The 18,121-nt window shown below is 43.2% G+C and overlaps 1 protein-coding gene across 9 annotated transcripts in view; it reads left to right on the top strand.

Moving 5' to 3' along the window:
• Nucleotides 1-18,121, top strand: part of WDR17 (WD repeat domain 17) — a 165,232-nt gene that overhangs the window by 92,027 nt on the left and 55,084 nt on the right. For all 9 annotated transcript variants that reach the window (XR_012803465.1, XM_075611061.1, XM_075611116.1 and 6 more), the window contains exons 12-14: nt 2,538-2,702; nt 15,575-15,777; nt 16,761-16,910. Coding sequence is in view for 8 of the 9 variants with exons in the window: in XM_075611061.1 (XP_075467176.1) it covers nt 2,538-2,702; nt 15,575-15,777; nt 16,761-16,910 (518 nt within the window). In the remaining variant the exon portion in view is untranslated. The remainder of the gene's footprint in view (nt 1-2,537; nt 2,703-15,574; nt 15,778-16,760; nt 16,911-18,121) is intronic.

Below are 18,121 nucleotides of genomic sequence, written 5' to 3'. Positions count from 1 at the left end.
AAAATAGATATAGCCAAAAACTGGTTTATTGTGATATCATCAGACTATTATTGAAAATGACGCAAATGAGACACAGAGGCAAGATGTTCACTATCTCATATATTTGCCTCAAGAGCTAGGTATATACAATATTAATAGCTGACTGAGGTATATATTAAATGTGTACAAAGATGTAAAAGAATCACCATATATCATATAAGAAGTAAATCTTCTATGATGATGTGATCACTAGTAAAGTGCAGAACCATATCAATTATATGTACTGATATTATAGATAAAGTCATAAAATTATAATTGATAGACCAAACCGGTCAGAATTAATTCTATGAAATGGACAGGAAAAGAATTGTCCATATATAATATAATATGAGAGTGTCAATGTCTCTGTGTCTAGGGTGAACACATAGAAGGGTGTACGACCTACTGTATAAGAGGTCAGAAAATTACATATTTATATCATGTATAAAATGCTAAATATTGCATTATGTTCAAATATCCAGTTTGGTGGCAGACAGAAATCTGTGGATGATATGAGACATTCAGGTAAGTACATACATAATAATATGATGTAAGGATGGGGGGTGCACCCAGGGTATGTGATAGACAATAATGGTAAAAAGGAGATATGTGAATATTTGGCTAGTGACTGATGGAATGAGCTAATACTCTATTGTACAAATGCCCCAATATCAATGTCGACATTGAGACCATTGGGGACCAATGTTTTCAATCGATAGATCCACAAAGTCTCAGGAGTCCATCACCACCCCTCCAGTTGAGTTGAATAAATTATATTGCTCTATATGTCAGGCCCACAGAATTTCCATCATGTATGAGGTGGAAATGTTTCAAAATATTGTGAGTGATCAATCTCTTTTTTTTATGGGCATTGTAAGAGGTACACAATGTGTGACATTTTGCCATTCACGTACTGTTTCACTGGAAAATGTTCCCCTGTAGTGTGCAATGAAAACTTCAGTTTATCGGTAGATCCGTGCGTGCACGATTTGCACATAAAACATGTAGAAAAGCCCAATGGTTTAGGAAGTCAATTGAGGCAGTGTCTTTGCCTGAAGATTTAAATACACTGGGTGCCAGTTTTTCTTTTACAGTAGGTTAGGTGCTTTCAAAAAAATAATTTGTGGGCGATCTGATATATGGACACCCAAAATGGGTCTTTTTTTTTATCAAATGCCGGTGTTTATCAATAATGTGTTTGATCTTTCCTGCATCTCTATTATATTTCATAACAAAAGCTGTGTTGTACTCATTGACGGGTACCTACCTCTTTTGGGAACAATGTTTCATTTCTATTAAGCGTATTCATTTTTATAACTGCTTTCTCTAGATTCTCCGTGTCATATTTTCTCTCAATAAATCTTTCTCTCAAAATGTTAGTCTGACTCTTTAATACTTCGTCATTTGAATAATTTCTCCTGATCCTTCTAAATTGCCTGAAAGGGATGTTATTAATCCACTTGGGGTGATGGCAATTGGATCTGAGAATGTAGTTGTTGCATTAACTTTTTTAAAGAATGTTTTTGTGTTGATTTTATTTTTTTCTATATAAATGGTCAGGTCCAAGAAATCTATTTCTTCCCTACTCCATTTCGATGTAAATTTTAAATTTAGAGAGTTATTGTTTAGATAATTAAGAAATGAGGCGAGAACATCATCTATGTAACGTTTCCATAGGACCAGGTTTCCACCGAAACTGGTGGTTGGACCAGATGTTATCAGCCTCCCACATGCTCATAAATATATTGGCATAGCTCGGTGTGAACCTAGTTCCCATGGCTGTGCCACACTGCTTTAGGTAATACTTCCCATTGAACCAAAAAACATTATGGGTAAGAACAAAACGAATGCCATCCTGACAAAGTTTAATTTGAAACAAAATGTGTAGGGTTAAGTTGGTCCCTTCCAAGTTGCCCAAACAACATACCTGATGAACTTTATCCAGTCTCTGGAAGCTGCGGGCTATACAGAGCTATTGCAATATACTACCTGCATCAGAGCGCACAGACACTTGAAACTCTGATGACATCACCTCCTGGTAACGAGGAGGCGTGGAGGAAGCCGGGTGTGCTGAAACTCCAGGAGCCAGCTGAGCAGCTGTTTGCCATTTGTCTGCTAGCGTGCACTCAAAGAACACAAATGCTTACTCCATATCGGTTGTGGTACAGGGATCTAATTCCACAAAGCTGATTTTATTGCCATATTGTAAGTGACTGTCCACCTATATGCATATAAATTCTATTTTTTACAATACTTCAATATATGTGCTTTTATTTAAATTTCAGGATCCATTTCCATGCCATTCTACAGGGGACTCCCTTCCACATAATGCTATCTTAGTATGTGATTAGTTAGCATTTGTTTATATCCTATATTTCCTCATTTGCATTTTTATATTTATATATATATATAAACACTAAGCAAAAGACAATTACATATTAGAAGTGATAATATATGTATTTTACCATTACCATTTAAAAAAATACTACATTACATAATTATTATTTTTTATATTGCAGAGACATGATTGCAACTGGGTGTGAAGACAAAAATGTACGTGTTTATTACTTAGCAACCAGCTCTGATCAGCCCCTAAAGGTTTTTACCGGGCATACTGCCAAAGTGTTTCATGTCAGGTGGTCCCCTCTCAGAGAAGGAATTCTTTGCAGCGGCTCAGACGATGGGTAGGTGTATTCTGATTGTTAATGTTTCTCTTTTTTCAGTTGTATGCTTTCATACAGTAGCAAATAAACATACAGTAGAAAATAAAAATACCAGTTGTGGGCACATTCACATATTTCATACAGGTCTGCATTTTCCCATTGTCGGCTAGCATACAATTTTTCCACTGCAGCCAGAGATTCTGGGAAATTACATGCAAATGAACATACAGTGTCAAATTTTGCGTCTTGTCCAATTTAACATGAACCTCTATAAGATTATACCTTCATTATTACACCAGTGTTACACAGTTTGTCAGCATAACCAGACACAAAACAAGTTGTGGTGAGTAAAAAAAGCGATCAAAACCCTCCATCCTATCGTGTACAGCAAATAAAAATATCACTTGTGAGCACATTCACAAGTCTCAGACTGGTCTGCAACCCTGCCTCTCACCATTATCTCTTAGCATACAGTGCTTCCACTGCAGCCAGGGATTTGGGGTAATGATATACAGTACAAATAAGCACACAATGTGTCACCGTTTGCTTCTTGTCCATTTTAACTTGAACCCCTGTAAGATTATGCCATGCCTGAAAATTTACAAAACATGCTTACTATTTTGGGGAGAAATGACTGTAAGTTTATTTAGACTTTTGTATGGCAGACACAACAAAAATCTTTTAGAAAAAGATTATTAGGCTAGTACAATACATGTTGCAGTTAAGAACTTTGAAGTCCTACAAATACCTGTTAGGATCATTTCATAATACTAGTTGTCAGTACTTACGTGAGCAAACCCTTTCGGCAATGTATCGTATTGTGCGCATTCCATCTAGTTATTAACATTAACTACAGTTATGAAGAATTCTCCTTAAAATGAACAAGTTAGTTATAGCTGAAAACATTTTACCATTTTATTTAAATCAACAGGAATTGTGCAATGTTAATTATGATATTAATTAAGCATATGTAAATAAAGATAACATATGGTTAGAAGGCAACCGAATAATTTATCATAGTGAAAATAATACATTTTGTTAACCTATGCAATGAAAAATCTGTGCAGTGTCAAATTCATCTTTGAGTTGATGCATGCCAACTTAATTCTGCACTAACATTATTATGAGTTTTTTATGATTTACGCCAAGTTAAACTTAGTGGCTGATTTAGACTCACTGTTAATGTATTATTCTGTGTACAGTCCTTTTATGTGCATCAAAAAAAAATGTAAAAAATACATTTTGACACACCTGCCTCAGATTTAAGCTTTGTATATACCCTGTAGGTGCACACATGCAGACTTGCACCAATAAAGTCATTTGTGACGCTTAGTACATGGCCCCCTTCATCTCCCTGTGCCTCAATCATCAAAAGTAAATTGTAAGCTACCAGGCGCTGCATACAATGTCTGCTCTATATTATAAAATGATTGGTTTCTAATTTGATGCAATATGAAATGCAGTAGGGGTGGGAGAATAGGAAACCCTCTACCCCCTAATCTTATATATATATATATATATATATATATATATATATATATGTATGTATGTACATACAAATAATTCACAAATTGCCTGTTATTTTATATTTCTTGTGAGTGAGATTCTTCCCCCTCCTCCCCCTTTTCCATCATTAAATCGCTTGTATACGCTATGGGGCGTGCGCTCTCTCTTCCCTTTTTTATATATATATATCTATCTATCTATCTATATATATATAGATAGATAGATAGATATATATATAATATATATATATACAGAGGCGACCAGGCTAAACCTAATGCGGCTGCCCCCGCATTTTAAAAATAGCGCGGGACGGTTTTCCCGCGCCTCGGGCGCTTTCAATAGTAAGCGCCATTAGCGCGTATCTATTGAAGCGGCCGCCGCGCTGGAAAATCCGTTTTTAAACGGAGAGCAGACCCGCGGCGCTCCCGGCGAACGTTAGATTAAAAGCTGCCGCAGCAGTATATGTGAACCGAAGTTCACTCCCAGTCCAAGCAAACTACCCGGTGCTGCACCAATGCCTTTGAATCTTTCTCCGCAACCTTGCACAGCAATTTCTTCAGTTATTTTCCAAGCAGACCCGGACAGGGAGATTTTCCTTCTCCTTGGCACTCCGATCTCGACTGCTGTACTCCTCACACTTGTCCGGTACCGGTTTGATGTTTCTTGTCCGGTTCCCAGCCTCACCCGTCGGCTCCCCAGGCTGTGTGTGCTGGTTCAAACACTGATCTCTCCGGTAATGCTGCTGTAGGGGACTTCCGTCCTTTCTGCAGCTTCAGACACCAGTGATCGCACACAGCTGCACAGGTGAACTACGGGTCCTCACAAGGTTCCAGGTATCTCTTCCTAATCACCCTACGCATTTCACCTGTCTCTTGGCTTCATCAGGGGTTCAGCCTCCAGCTTCGTTTGTTTCATGCTCGTGACGTCGCACGCAAACCACCACTATAAACACAGCCTTAGAGATAATGAGGAAAGGCAGGGTCTGAGACATGTTAATGTGCTCACTAGTGGTATTTTCATTTGCTCTACACTGTACAGTGGAGGGTTTGTGTCACTTTTTTACTCACCATAACTATTTTTTGGTCTTATTGACTCTCACACACCTGTGAGATTGCCAAGAGATAGAAAAGTTTGTTTTACAGCTGGCAGTCTGAACTGTGACTCAGTGTCTATCTAGGCGCCTCTATATCGATGTTGAGCAAGTCTTTTCAAGTCAAGATCTTCTCAGGGCTGTGGATCCCGCTGGCTCTTGATGAGGAGTATAAATAATAGAACAGAGTGCCAGGGACTTTTGGACATTTATTTAACAGCAGATCTTCTTGACATGCATTACAGCATTCAGTTACAGACTGGTGTAATTTCTGTGAGATCCAGACTCCCTTTTGTGAGCCTATACTGCCAGGTTCCTCACATACTAGGGAAACCCCGTCTATAAGTGTACTTCCCTAACTCACAAAACAATAAAAGGATTATTACTTTAAACATATTTACAAGTGGGATCCCATCCTCAAAACCTCCTGGAATCTGAGGGAAAAACACATCCCCACCCCAGTTACTGGGCAGAGTAAAGATAGATTATATGTTGCACAAGGATCACAACATATTATGTGACCCTTCTCTCAGCTTCTGGAAACCAGTCACTACTATACACTGACCTTTAAAAGGCAACATAATGGTAACAACTATGAAATACCGTATTTCCTCGATTGTAAGACGCCATCGATGGTAAACGCACCATCGATTTGACCCTTACAATCGAGGAAAATTACTTTTTCACTTACCATGTTTCAGGAGAGGTCCCATGTCAGCGGAGGATGAAGCGGGCGGCGGCAGCAGGAGAGGTCCACGTCTGTAGATGGTTGAAGATGGACAGTGGGCGGGATCATAATAGCAGGAGAGCAGAGCAGGAGCAGAGCAGCATAGGGGAACGCCTTGGGAGGTGCACATTGTAACACCGGAAGTTAACCGGTGTCTGACTTCCGGTTACAGTGTGCACCTCCCAAGCCGTTCCCCTATGTCGCTCTGCTCCTGCTTGGCTCTCTTGCTATTATAATCTCCTGCCACCGCCACCACGCGCCTGCCCGCTGTCTTCTTATCTTCATTCACCTGCAGACTTGGGACCTGTCCTGCCGCCGCACTCCCGCCACACTCCGACCATGCACCCGCCGCACTCCCGCCCGCTGTCCATCTTCAACCATCTACAGAAGTGGGACCTCTCCTGCCACCGCTACCACCGCCCGCTTCATCTTCCGCTGACATGGGGCCTCTCCTGAAACATGGTAAGTGAAAAGAGGAGGTTAGTACTGTAGACACTTTTTAAAAAAAAAAATTTAATACATCGATTCTAAGATGCACCCCGATTTCAGACATGTGAAAATTGGAACAAAGGTCTTAGAATTGAGGAAATAGGGGAATGAGGCCTGTGTGGATTAACGTAGAAAGGCGCTGTCTCGCGCTCTTGGGTGCATAGTTAATAGCTTATCTAGCTATATGTGAATTGGGGGAAGAGGTAGTGTATGGTCCGTTGGAAGAAGTATCTGTCCTGGAAACTGTGGCACTGCGGCTACGCTCTGTGTAAGCACCTGAACAGGATCCCACCAATGTATGCAGCTCCGTTACTGGGTCTGGGTATGGGGTAGTGGAGGTAGGGGAAATCTTCTTACCTCTTGTGTATACCCCAACGTCAAACCCGAAGTCCCGCTGCTGGTAGTTTCAATCGACACCGCACGTCCACGGCTTCAGAGGAACCTCCTTCTCCCCCCTCCGGGTGCCGCCGATAATAGGAAATGACAATTAGAAAAGTAGAAAAGATCAGGGCACTCACGCAATATCCACGGATTGAATATAGAAAACATTTTCTACATTCAATCCGTGGATATTGCATGAGTGACCTGATATTTTCTACATTTCTACTGTGTAGATTAACCCCTGCACTGCCGGCAGATTTCAGAACTGACTAGGGAAAAATAAGTACAGGTGTTACACACGTATCACACTCACCCTGCTTTTCACACACACACTTCACACTTACTGGCCAACTCCCTTCTTCTACACTCCACATTCATCCTCATCCTCATACTCACCCTTTTACCCAACACACACTCCACATTCACCCCCTCACACAGTGCGTTCACCATCTTTCTTAATCCTAAACACCACATTCAACCCCTTTCTCTTACTTACACCGCACACATCCTCACACCACACAATAAGCACAAGCCTCCCTCGCCTTCCCAACACAAAGCCAACAAACACAAAGCCCTCTGTTCACTCCTCTGTGCCAGGCTGAGAGAGGAGAGGCAGATCAAAGCTTCTACGTCACCAGGCAGCACAGGGTGTGCCAGCTTGGCAACCAGCAGAGTTCCACAGAATCCTGGTTGAGAAACACTGATCCGGGGGTTATGTCTATTCGCTGCAAAATTAGTGTAGAACTGGAGCAAGAAAACCGCTCCATATTTATCAAAGCAAATAATCTCATTGTATAATAGCCTTGAGTAAGCATTTCCTTACAATCACGAACACGCGCAGGGAAGTCTGTCTGACCGCAGCACTCTGTTTGCATTGCGATTAGCTGCGGGTCCCTGCTGCCGTCTAAGGGAGACTGTACCCGCTATTACTATGGCTAAAAATACTCCTCATTACGGTGTTAACAGGGCGGTAGTGCTTCCACCTATGTAGCAAGTGTATCCTATGAGTGTTTAGGGGCAGCAGTGCCTTCTGAACTATACTGTTACGCCGGTGCTGCCCGCAGACCAGACCCGTCCCTTATACTGAGGTGGGAACGTATATGTGTATGCACCCGCAGCAGAAGGAGCGTGTCTGGAGTGTGGTGTTTTGGCGTTACCAAGCCAGGTGGAAATAGCTGTAGCAATACTTGCCGGTACCGGTAAAAGAAGAGACGTAGTCGTTGCCGTTAGCCAAGGTCAGGGAGTGGAGAGATCCGGAAGGTCGGGGTCCAAGCTGAGATCGAGGGACGTGAGAAGCAGCGAGGTCAAGAGGGAGCCGGGGGTCGAGTGCCAGAGAGTGTAGTCCTCCAAGCCGAGTCGAAAACCTAAATAAGCGAAGACAAGAGAGAGCCAGAATAGACATCCACCAAGAGATACTATGTCGAGCGATGTGGGAGAGGTAATACAGGTACATTACTATATACTGCGGCTGACCAATGGGAAGTGGAGGCAGGCCTGGAGGAGCACGAGGAGTTGTCCTGGATTGGTTCCCATGATAGGCAGCCTGGTGGGAAGCTTTGGGGTTAAGTGGTAGCCAGCGCGTGGGTGGGGGGCGTGGCTTCACTGCAAGAGCAGTGAATAAATTATCTTGGTCTAGCGCATGCTCTGTAACGAGGGGAGGCACACGCGCGCCGATGCAATGGCAGAGCACCAGCTGCCCACGGAGCAGCGGCCCCCCACCGGGGATGACGGGGAAGACCCCCAAACACGGGAGCCGGTAGGGAGCGGCGAGGAAGGGAACCTGCAGGAGCAAAAAGAGGTGAGGGGGGGTCACGCTGCGACCGCCGTGACCCCTGAATCCTCACAGTACCCCCCCCTTCGGGGTCAGCCTTAGTACGATCCTTCCATGGTTTGGATGGAAACTTTTTCCGGAAGCGTTTAAGAAGTCCTGGTGCTTGAATGTCTTTAAGAGGTACCCAAAACCTTTCTTCGGGTCTAAAGCCCTTCCAATGGACCAAGAAATGGACCTTACCTCTCGAGAGATGGGAATCTTGTATAGCTTGGACCTCGTACTCATCGTTGCCCTGTATGATCACTGGATCTGGTTTAAGAGTGTGGTTCGGAAAGTGGGGACTGGAGATGAATGGCTTGAGAAGTGATGTATGAAAAAAAATTAGGAATTCTCATGCTTTGAAGTAATTGAAGATGGAAGGCCACCAGGCTTTTCTGCTGCATGATAGGAAATGGGCCCAGAAACCTAGGTGCCAATTTAGGGGAAGGGGTTTTAAGGTGGATATTCTTGGTAGACAACCAAACCTTATCCCCTGGCTTGTAATTGGGTGCAGGTCGGCGACGACGGTCAGCCTAGATTTTCGAAGTCAGGGAGGCCTTTTGAAGTGCCGATTGAATTCTAGCCCAAGAGTCCTGTAGAGGGGAGATGTGTTCATCCACGGCTGGTACTCCAGAGGAGATATTGGAAATAGGCAGGCAAGCCGGGTGGAATCCGTAATTAATAAAGAATGGCGTCTCACGAGTGGATTCATTCCTGGAGGAATTAAAGGCATACTCAGCCCAGGGATGTAATTCCGCCAAGTCATCCTAGGAGTCAGAGACGAAGCACCTTAAATACTTCTCGAGAGATTTATTAACCCTCTCGGTCGGCCCATTAGATTGAGGGTGATACTCTGAAGAAAAAGAAGAAGAAATACCTAGTCTTCTGGTGAAGGTCCTGCAGAATCTGGAAACAAATTCAGAGCCTCGATCCGATACGATGGATGTGGGAATGCCATGGATCCAGAAAATCTCTTTGGAGAAAATGTTGGCTAGGGCGGGTGAGGAGGGTAATCCTTTGAGAGGAACGAAATGTGCCACCTTGGAAAACCGATCCACCACTACTAGAATGGTGTTCATGCCATTTGACCTACGCAAATCGACAATAAAGTCCATGGATATGTCAGATCAGGGGCGCTCCAGGATGGGTAAAGGCAAAAGAAGACCATGGGGTCTCTGACGAGGAATCTTATTGCGTGCACATACCGGACAGGCCCGAGTAAATTCAAGGATGGTCTTGGCCATATTGGGCCACCAGAAGGTGCGACGGATGAGGTCCAATGTTTTTTTGAATCTCGGATGTCCTGCCGAACGGGAAGCGTGCCTCCAATCCAGAATCTGAGGAATAAACTTGGGCTCTACGTACAAGGTGTCCTTCGGTACCTCGAGATCACTAGGAAGGTGTTTTTGAGACTTGATGATCTTTTCAAGATTCTTGAATGCAGCGACCGCGAGGATCTTTTGCTTGGGAAGGGTGGACTCTGTAGTTTTCTCCGGTCTCTCTTCAGAAGAAAACTGTCTAGAGAGGGCATCCACCTTGACGTTCTTGGTGCCGGGAATATAGGACAAAATAAAATTTAACCTGGAGAAAAATAACGATCAGCGGGCTTGGCGGGGGCCTAAGCGGCGGGCACTCTCGATGTATAAAAGATTTTTATGGTCCGTGAGAATCGTGAATGCTTCTTTTGACCCCTCCAGAAGATGCCTCCATTCCTGAAGGGCCAATTTGACAGCCAAAAGTTCCCTATTGCCCACGTCATTGTTCCTCTCAGCTTGAGAAAACTTCTTAGGGAAAAAAACGCAAGGGTGAAGTTTATCCTGGGGAGAAAATCTCTGGGATAGGACTGCGCCGGCCCCGCAGTCCGAAGCGTCTACCTCTAGGGTAAATGGAAAATTGGTGTTTGGGTGTCGGAGGATGGGAGATGAGACAAATGCTTGTTTCAATGTTTTGAAAGCCGTGACTGCCTCAGGTGACCAGGATGAAGGATCAGCTCCTTTCTGGGTCAGTGCCGTGATCGGAGCGATGATGGTGGAAAAGTTGCCGATAAATTTCCGGTAATCATTGGAAAACCCTAGAAACCGCTGAATAGACTTGAGGGAATCGGGTTGCGGCCAATCCACTACGGCTTTAAGTTTTTCTGGGTCCATGGCCAATCCCCTGTTGGAAATAATATACCCAAGAAAGGAGGTGGTAGACTAGTGAAAATGGCACTTCTCCATCTTGACAAACAAGCGGTTGTTTCGGAGGCGGGAGAGCACAAACTTCGGATTGCTGATATGATCCTATAGATTCTTAGAAAAAATAAGAATGTCATCCAGATAAACAATTACAAAACGGTTAAGGACATCCCAAAAAATGTCATTGATAAAGTCCTGGAAGACCGCCGGGGCATTGCATAAACCGAAGGGCATCACGAGATATTCGTAGTGGCCGCTACGGGTGTTGAAGGCGGTCTTCCATTCGTCATCCTCCCGGATGCGAATGAGATTATATGCCCCGCGACGGTCTAGCTTGGAAAAGAGGTTAGCACCTTGAAGTCTGTCGAAGAGTTCAGAGATGAGTGGGAGTGGGTAACGGTTCTTTACCGTAATGCGGTTCAGACCCCGGTAATATATACACGGTCTGAGAGTACCGTATTTCTTCTTAATGAAAAAGAATCCAGCCCCTGCGGGCAAATTGGAATGCTGTATAAAGCCCCGCTTCAAGTTCTCATGAATATATTCGTCCATGGCTTCCGTCTCAGGCAGAGAGAGGGGGTAGGATTTGGATTTGGGCAATGTGTATCCAGGTACCAAGTCTATCGGACAATCGTATGACCTGTTAGGGGGTAGTAGCTCGGATTGAGTTTTACTGAAGACATCCAGAAAATCTGCGTACGAGGTGAGTAAATCCCCCTTAGGGTTGGATGTATTAGCCAGCAGTTGAGGCGGAAGTACAGCTGGTGGGGAAGACTCCTCTGACCTTGACCTCCGGACAATGGGATCTTGGGATGTCCAATTGATGTGCAGGTTGTTCTTCTACAACCAAGGTAAGCCAAGGGTGACCGGTGTTTCAGGAGCATGGATTACATCAACGGCCAGGGTCTCCTTGTCGGAATGAGAAGAAAGTGTGAAGGAGATGTATGCCGGGATGAGCGGACGGCCGTCGATCCCTACCAAGGCAACGGGAGACTTCTTCCTAATGAGTGGAATCTGGTTCTGTTCAGAGAAAGTCTGGTCCACGAAATTCCTCCCGCGCTGGAATCGATAAATGCCGCTGGGGAGGTGCGAAGGTGGGACCAGAGAGGTAGACGGGAATAATCAACTTCTTGGGAAGTTCCTTCCTGGAAAGGTGACAAGGAGATTTAGCACCCAGGGAGAGCCCCTTTGTACTCACTGGGCTTGGTCGTTTCCCGGACATAGTGGACATTCGCGGACCAGATTCTTGGAAGATCCATAGTAGTAACATAACCCACCGGCTTGGCAAAATTGTCGTATCGGTGCCCGAGGGTGCTGGACTCCGAGTTGCATCAGCTCCGGGGCCTCCAGAGCGGACACCGGGGAGACGGCAGGTCCCGTGGTTGAAGAGAGCCTGGGAAAAGGGGCACGGAAAGGCATAAATCGGGGGTGTTGGCGCTTAGCGTGGCGTACCTGAAGACGTTGATCCACACGAATGGCCTGGGAGATGAGTTCCTCCGGAAGTCCTGGCCTGGGTTGTGAGGCGAGTTCGTCCTTCACAGAATCCGTTAAGCCTCGCCAGAAGACTGAGACTAAGGCCTCCTGGTCCCATCGTGTCTTGGCTGCTATGGTCCTGAACTCCAAGGCGTATTGGGCCACGGACCGACGTCCCTGTGAAAGCTGAAGCAAAGAGTCAGAGGCAGTTTCTTGGTGTGCGGGGGTATCGAAGACCTACCGAAAGTCTCGTCTAAAGGCAGCGTAATCTCGGGTGATTTCGGGACGTAGTTCCCAAATCGGGGAGGCCCATGCCAGCGCATTTCCCGTCAGTAGGCTATTAACATATGCGACTTTCTTACGACCAGTGGAATACTGCTGCGGGGCCATCTCAAAGTGGATCTCGCATTGATTGAGAAATCCACGACAGGCGTGTGGATTCCCCGCGTACGGCTTAGGTGCTGGAATCTTCGGGCCTGGGGTTGCGGCAGACACTGGTTCTACCTGCGCCGGCGGTGCGGCCACAGGTAGTGCCTGAAAAGAAAGGTCCTGTACCTGTTGAATGAGGAGAGCCATCTGATCAGTTAAGGCCTGGATTTGTTGATACATGGCCATTATCATAGAGGCCAGATCAGTCTGGTCTGCGTCTTGTGGGCTCGACATAACGTTACGCCGGTGCTGCCCGCAGACCAGACCTGTCCCTTATACTGATGTAGGGACGTATATGTGCACGCACCCGCAGCAGAAGGAGCGTGTCCGGAGTGTGATGTTTTGGCGTGGCCAAGTGGAAATAGCTGTAGCAATACTTGCCGGTACCGGTAAAAGAAGAGATGTAGTCGTTGCCGTTAGCCAATTTTAGGGAGTGGAGAGATCCGGAAGGTCGGGGTCCAAGCTGAGATCGAGGGATGTGAAAGCAGCGAGGTCAAGAGGGAGCCGGGTGTCGAGTGCCAGAGAGTGTAGTCCGCCAAGCCGAGTCGAAAACCTGAATAAGCGAAGACAAGAGAGAGCCAAAATAGACATCCACCAAGAGATACTATGTCGAGCGATGTGGGAGAGGTAATACAGGTACTGTACTATATACTGCGGCTGACCAATGGGAAGCGGAGGCAGGCCTGGAGGAGCACGAGGAGTTGTCCTTGTTACCATCAGCTAATTTAAGTTACACTGTTACACATTGCTGCCTCAGTTCTGAAGCCTTTAGAGTTAATAGGAGCCTTTTCTGAGTGATACCCTTATCTGAGTCTGAATTTAGCAACTATTTGCACTATTCTCTAGTCAGTTAAGGACTCCTTTAGCCACAGGCACAGACTTGCATTGTGCTCTCTAAGCACACATCTGGTAATCATACACACGTGGATCACATCCTCTAATTGTATTACTCATCAATTAAGCGTGGCTTTGGTCACCTTATATTAGAGCCTGTCAATAACATTTCTAACTCCATCCCTACCCTTGGACACCAACCATTAAGTGACTACTGTACCACAGATTCTCTTAGATATTAATTAATAAAGTACAATTGACTTTGATTATCCTAGGTGTTAATTGATGTAATAAAGCTCAATTAAGCCCTTTTAAAACTTTCTACTGATCTAGGGTGTGACACTCCACTCGACACAGGATCACTAGTGTGTGTCCATTGTATGTCTATTTTATACCATCTTTATTTTAATATTTATGATAATTACAAATATTTTTCTAATTTTGACACAAATCATTCAGTCTGGGAGTGTGAGTGCTATTCACTGGGTTTCTGTTCTTTCTGTGTAATAAGTCTGCTATAATGCTTTTGTTCTAGTGTTGCAGCCACAAGACTTTGATGAAGTTTTGTTTTCTCCCTGCTATGGTCGGTCACAAGTAGATAGTCAACACCTTTAAAATCACAAATAAAGGAACTAGTTATCAATAAAAAGTAAAAATTAGGAAAACATTTTTTTTAGGAAAAGTATATTTGTAAACGCACATATCAAAATGTTACTTTTCCCTTTAATATTAGTAAGACAATACAGATATTATTTCTAATATATGCTTTTTTTGTTGCATGTAAATAAATAATAACATAATTATAAACAGAATAAAAAAATATTTTGATGTTCTCATTTCAATGTAAAAATCTACTGGAGACATATTTGCACAACTATTGTAAATTTTAATTAATGTCATATCAGACTAAAGAGCAGAACACTGACTTATAAGTGAGGAGTGTCGTCATCAGAGGCCTGAGTGCCCCTGGATACGGTGGTGGTAGGGTGGAGGGAGGAAGAGGAGGAAGGGCTAAGTCAGGAGAGAGCAGAATGGGTTGGGTTGTGGCTTGGTTACTGAAGAGGAACCCTCTCACCTCGAGTAGCTGACAGCAGCAGGATCTCACACACCCTTCGTGCTTGGTTTTAGGTCAATTTTGTTTTGTTTGGGGAACAAGTTGGTATGGTTGGATTATGCTATAATGTATTTATTGTATAATATATTTATATAAAAAGAAAGAAAAGTATATGTTTATATATGTTTATGTATATAATGTATACTAAAAAAATAAAATGATACATTTAGTTCGATGAATTATAATAATTTACAGTAGATGGGTAAATGTGGAAGGATGTGCAAAGGTGAAATCATTGTCACAGCTGGCAGGGTGGACTGGTCAGCTGGGCCTAGGAGGTGAAGGTGATGGGATGTTAATGGTGGGTATTGGGGGAAGGAATATTGGGGTTTGACCAGGCGCAGCGGGTCTAAGGGTGGTTATGGTTATAGTTTGGGGATTAATAGAGCTCACTGGGTGGTGAGCAACAATGGTTGGGGTTGATAATCGACCATTTTGGGGTATAAGCTGAACAGGACTGAGTTTATCCTTCATATTATATGTTACAGGTCAATAAAAGCTGTGGTCATTTGTACCCAATATTTAGTGTTGGTGTGTTTTTGGGATGGTAATGTAAAGTAGAAATGAAGGAATGTTAATGAAGGTCCCAGGATCAAGTAGACAAACAAACCTCAGTGTGTTAACAGAGATTTTTTTGTAATGTACATTGATAAAAATCCAGTCAAGGGCTATACCATTGATGCATCAAAACTATCTTTATATATTCATGTCTGTCTACACATTTGTCTGATATCCTGTACCTGTGTGAACACAGGTTAACAGAGCACTCAAGGGTGTGAGTTACTGAGAATGCACCTTATTTTTTGCTTATTACTTACATGTCAGTCTTCTTTAGGATAACAGTACTATGGTATTGTTTTCAGAACTGTAAGGATCTGGGACTACACACAGGATGCTTGTATAAATGTTCTCAGTGGGCACACTGCCCCAGTTCGGGGACTGATGTGGAATACTGAAATCCCATACCTTTTAATATCAGGCAGCTGGGACTATACAATACGAGTTTGGGACACAAGGGATGGCACTTGCTTGGACACTGTTTATGATCATGGGGCAGACGTTTATGGTATGTCAACTTTGCCTTTCATTTTACAGTATTCTATTTTAGGTTTTCACTGCCTCTTATGATCAAACCGTGTTTTGTGATATGCTGTCATACTGAATCATTGACCTGTGCAGCCCCACACTTTATAACCATCATTTGCCACTTTCCAGAAATTAAGCAAGCTTGGAACATGGCAATTACACTACAGGACCATTAAATATGCCTTTTCTTCCTTTTATGTTTTGAGTGTGGGGCAAAAGAATGCAAATTACATACAGGCATACCCCGCATTAACGTACGCAATGGGAGCGGAGCATGTATGTAAAGCGAAAATGTACTTAAAGTGAAGTACTACCTTTTTCCCACTTATCGATGCATGTACTGTACTGCAATCTTCATATACGTGCATATACGTGCATAACTGATGTAATTAACGCATATGTAACAGGCTCTATAGTCTCCCCGCTTGCGCACAGCTTCGGAACAGGTAAGGGAGTCGGTATTGCTGTTCAGGACGTGCTGACAGGTGCATGCGCGAGCTGCCGTTTGCCTATTGGGCGATATGTCCCTACTCGCGAGTGTACTAAAAGCGAGTGTCCTTAAACCGGGGTATGCCTGTACATTTTCACATAACTTTGTTTGTGAGTATTGATTATGGGGCTTATTGATTAAAGTGCAAGAAAATACATAGAAGGTCTCTCATTTGAATCATGGCTAAACAAATATACATATAGCAACATTTTCTTGGCCACACAGGTGCCAATTACCCTTGACAGTGAAAGGGTTAAGAAAAATGCACTGATGAATATTTATTTATCACTCATTCTTTTTACATAAAGTCAGTTTCTGAATTGGGTTTACTATTATACACCTGGATTATAGATCTACTGTACTTGTAAAGTTTATTCCGATGTCCCGACCAAAAAGGTTTTTAAATCCATGTTATTTAGTATAGCAATTTAATCCATTAATGCCATTATCCAATTGTTTTAATTATTTCCTAGGATTAACATGCCATCCTAATCGACCTTTTACAATGGCATCTTGCTCCCGTGATTCCACTGTGAGGCTTTGGTCCTTAACGCCATTAATTTCTCCCCTTCAAATAAATATCCTGGCAGACCGTCCTTGGGAAGAGATTATTGGTAACACCGGTATGTACTTGGCAAGAGTAACTTTTGCCTTTATTTTATTGATCAGATGTATGATTTAAGCAGCAGTTCAAGCCATTCAATATGTGCATCAATACAATCTGCACACTGACAAGTGATTAGCTAAATTGCCGATCGGTCCATTCTCCTGTGATCGATTGGCGAAGATTCGACTTGGGGGTTTACTAAATCACTGTCAGTGCTGCAGAAAAGTACCCAAGATGCAAAGATTTGTGTGGAAGATCATGTGACCAGGCAGGTACTAGGTACATTTGGTGCACTGCTAGAAAGAGGGCAAAAGGGGTGTGCCAGAGCCTGTCTCAGAAGAAGAAAGAGATGTCACTTTGTAAATGGTTGCTATAGAAACAAATATGCTTGTTACATCAGAATACGTTAAAAATGTCTTTACATTTTTTTTTAAATGCTACAAGTATTTTTTCATAGTACAGCAATGATTTATATAAAAAAAAAAAAAAAAAAAACACATGTAGGATATTGCTTGGACTGCATCTTTAAACCGTTTTTACACCGCAGTACTAAATCTTTCACTTTAAGGCAGCAATTCATGCATTTCATTGTAAAATTGAAAGTATTTTTAAGCATATTTAAGATGCAGTGTTACAGTTTGTTACCAGTCAGTAAGATCAATTGTAATACTATTTTAGAAACTAGTGGGAATGACTCAGCCAATAGTAACATTCTGTTGTTGTGTGTACTGGAAAGGGAATGAATAAAGGTAAGGCTTAGCTTCTGTATAAACACTCCCTCTGTAGCGAGAGTTTCCATGATAGATCTTGCCCAGGATACATTTGACATATCCTGCATACTTTTAGGCACGTATAGAGATAAACATATTTATAACAGTATGTCAGAAACGTGATCATTGAGCACTGAAGGAAACAGATATTTTAACTGATAAGGAGCAATAAAGACAAAAAAAAGGAAGCAGCACACAGTCAAGGGAGTCAGGGTCAAAAAGATGAATAAAAATTGTATTTATTAGTCAGACAGAACTAAAAAGGAGGTACAAAAAACTCTTGCACGCATTTCGCACCATTAGGTGCTTTATCAAGGAGTAACATAAATGATCCCCAATGTACCCTTTACCGTAATTTCCGGTCTATAAGCCGCTACTTTTTCCCCATGCATTGAACCCCGCGGCTTATATTCAGGTGCGGCTTATATGTGAATTTTTCCCGCTTTCTGCTCTCCCC

The sequence above is a fragment of the Ascaphus truei genome, chromosome 1 (assembly GCF_040206685.1).
Source record: "Ascaphus truei isolate aAscTru1 chromosome 1, aAscTru1.hap1, whole genome shotgun sequence".
NCBI lineage: Eukaryota > Metazoa > Chordata > Amphibia > Anura > Ascaphidae > Ascaphus > Ascaphus truei.
The sequence above is the reverse complement of the archived record's forward strand: the minus strand, read 5'-3'. Positions and strand labels throughout refer to the sequence as shown.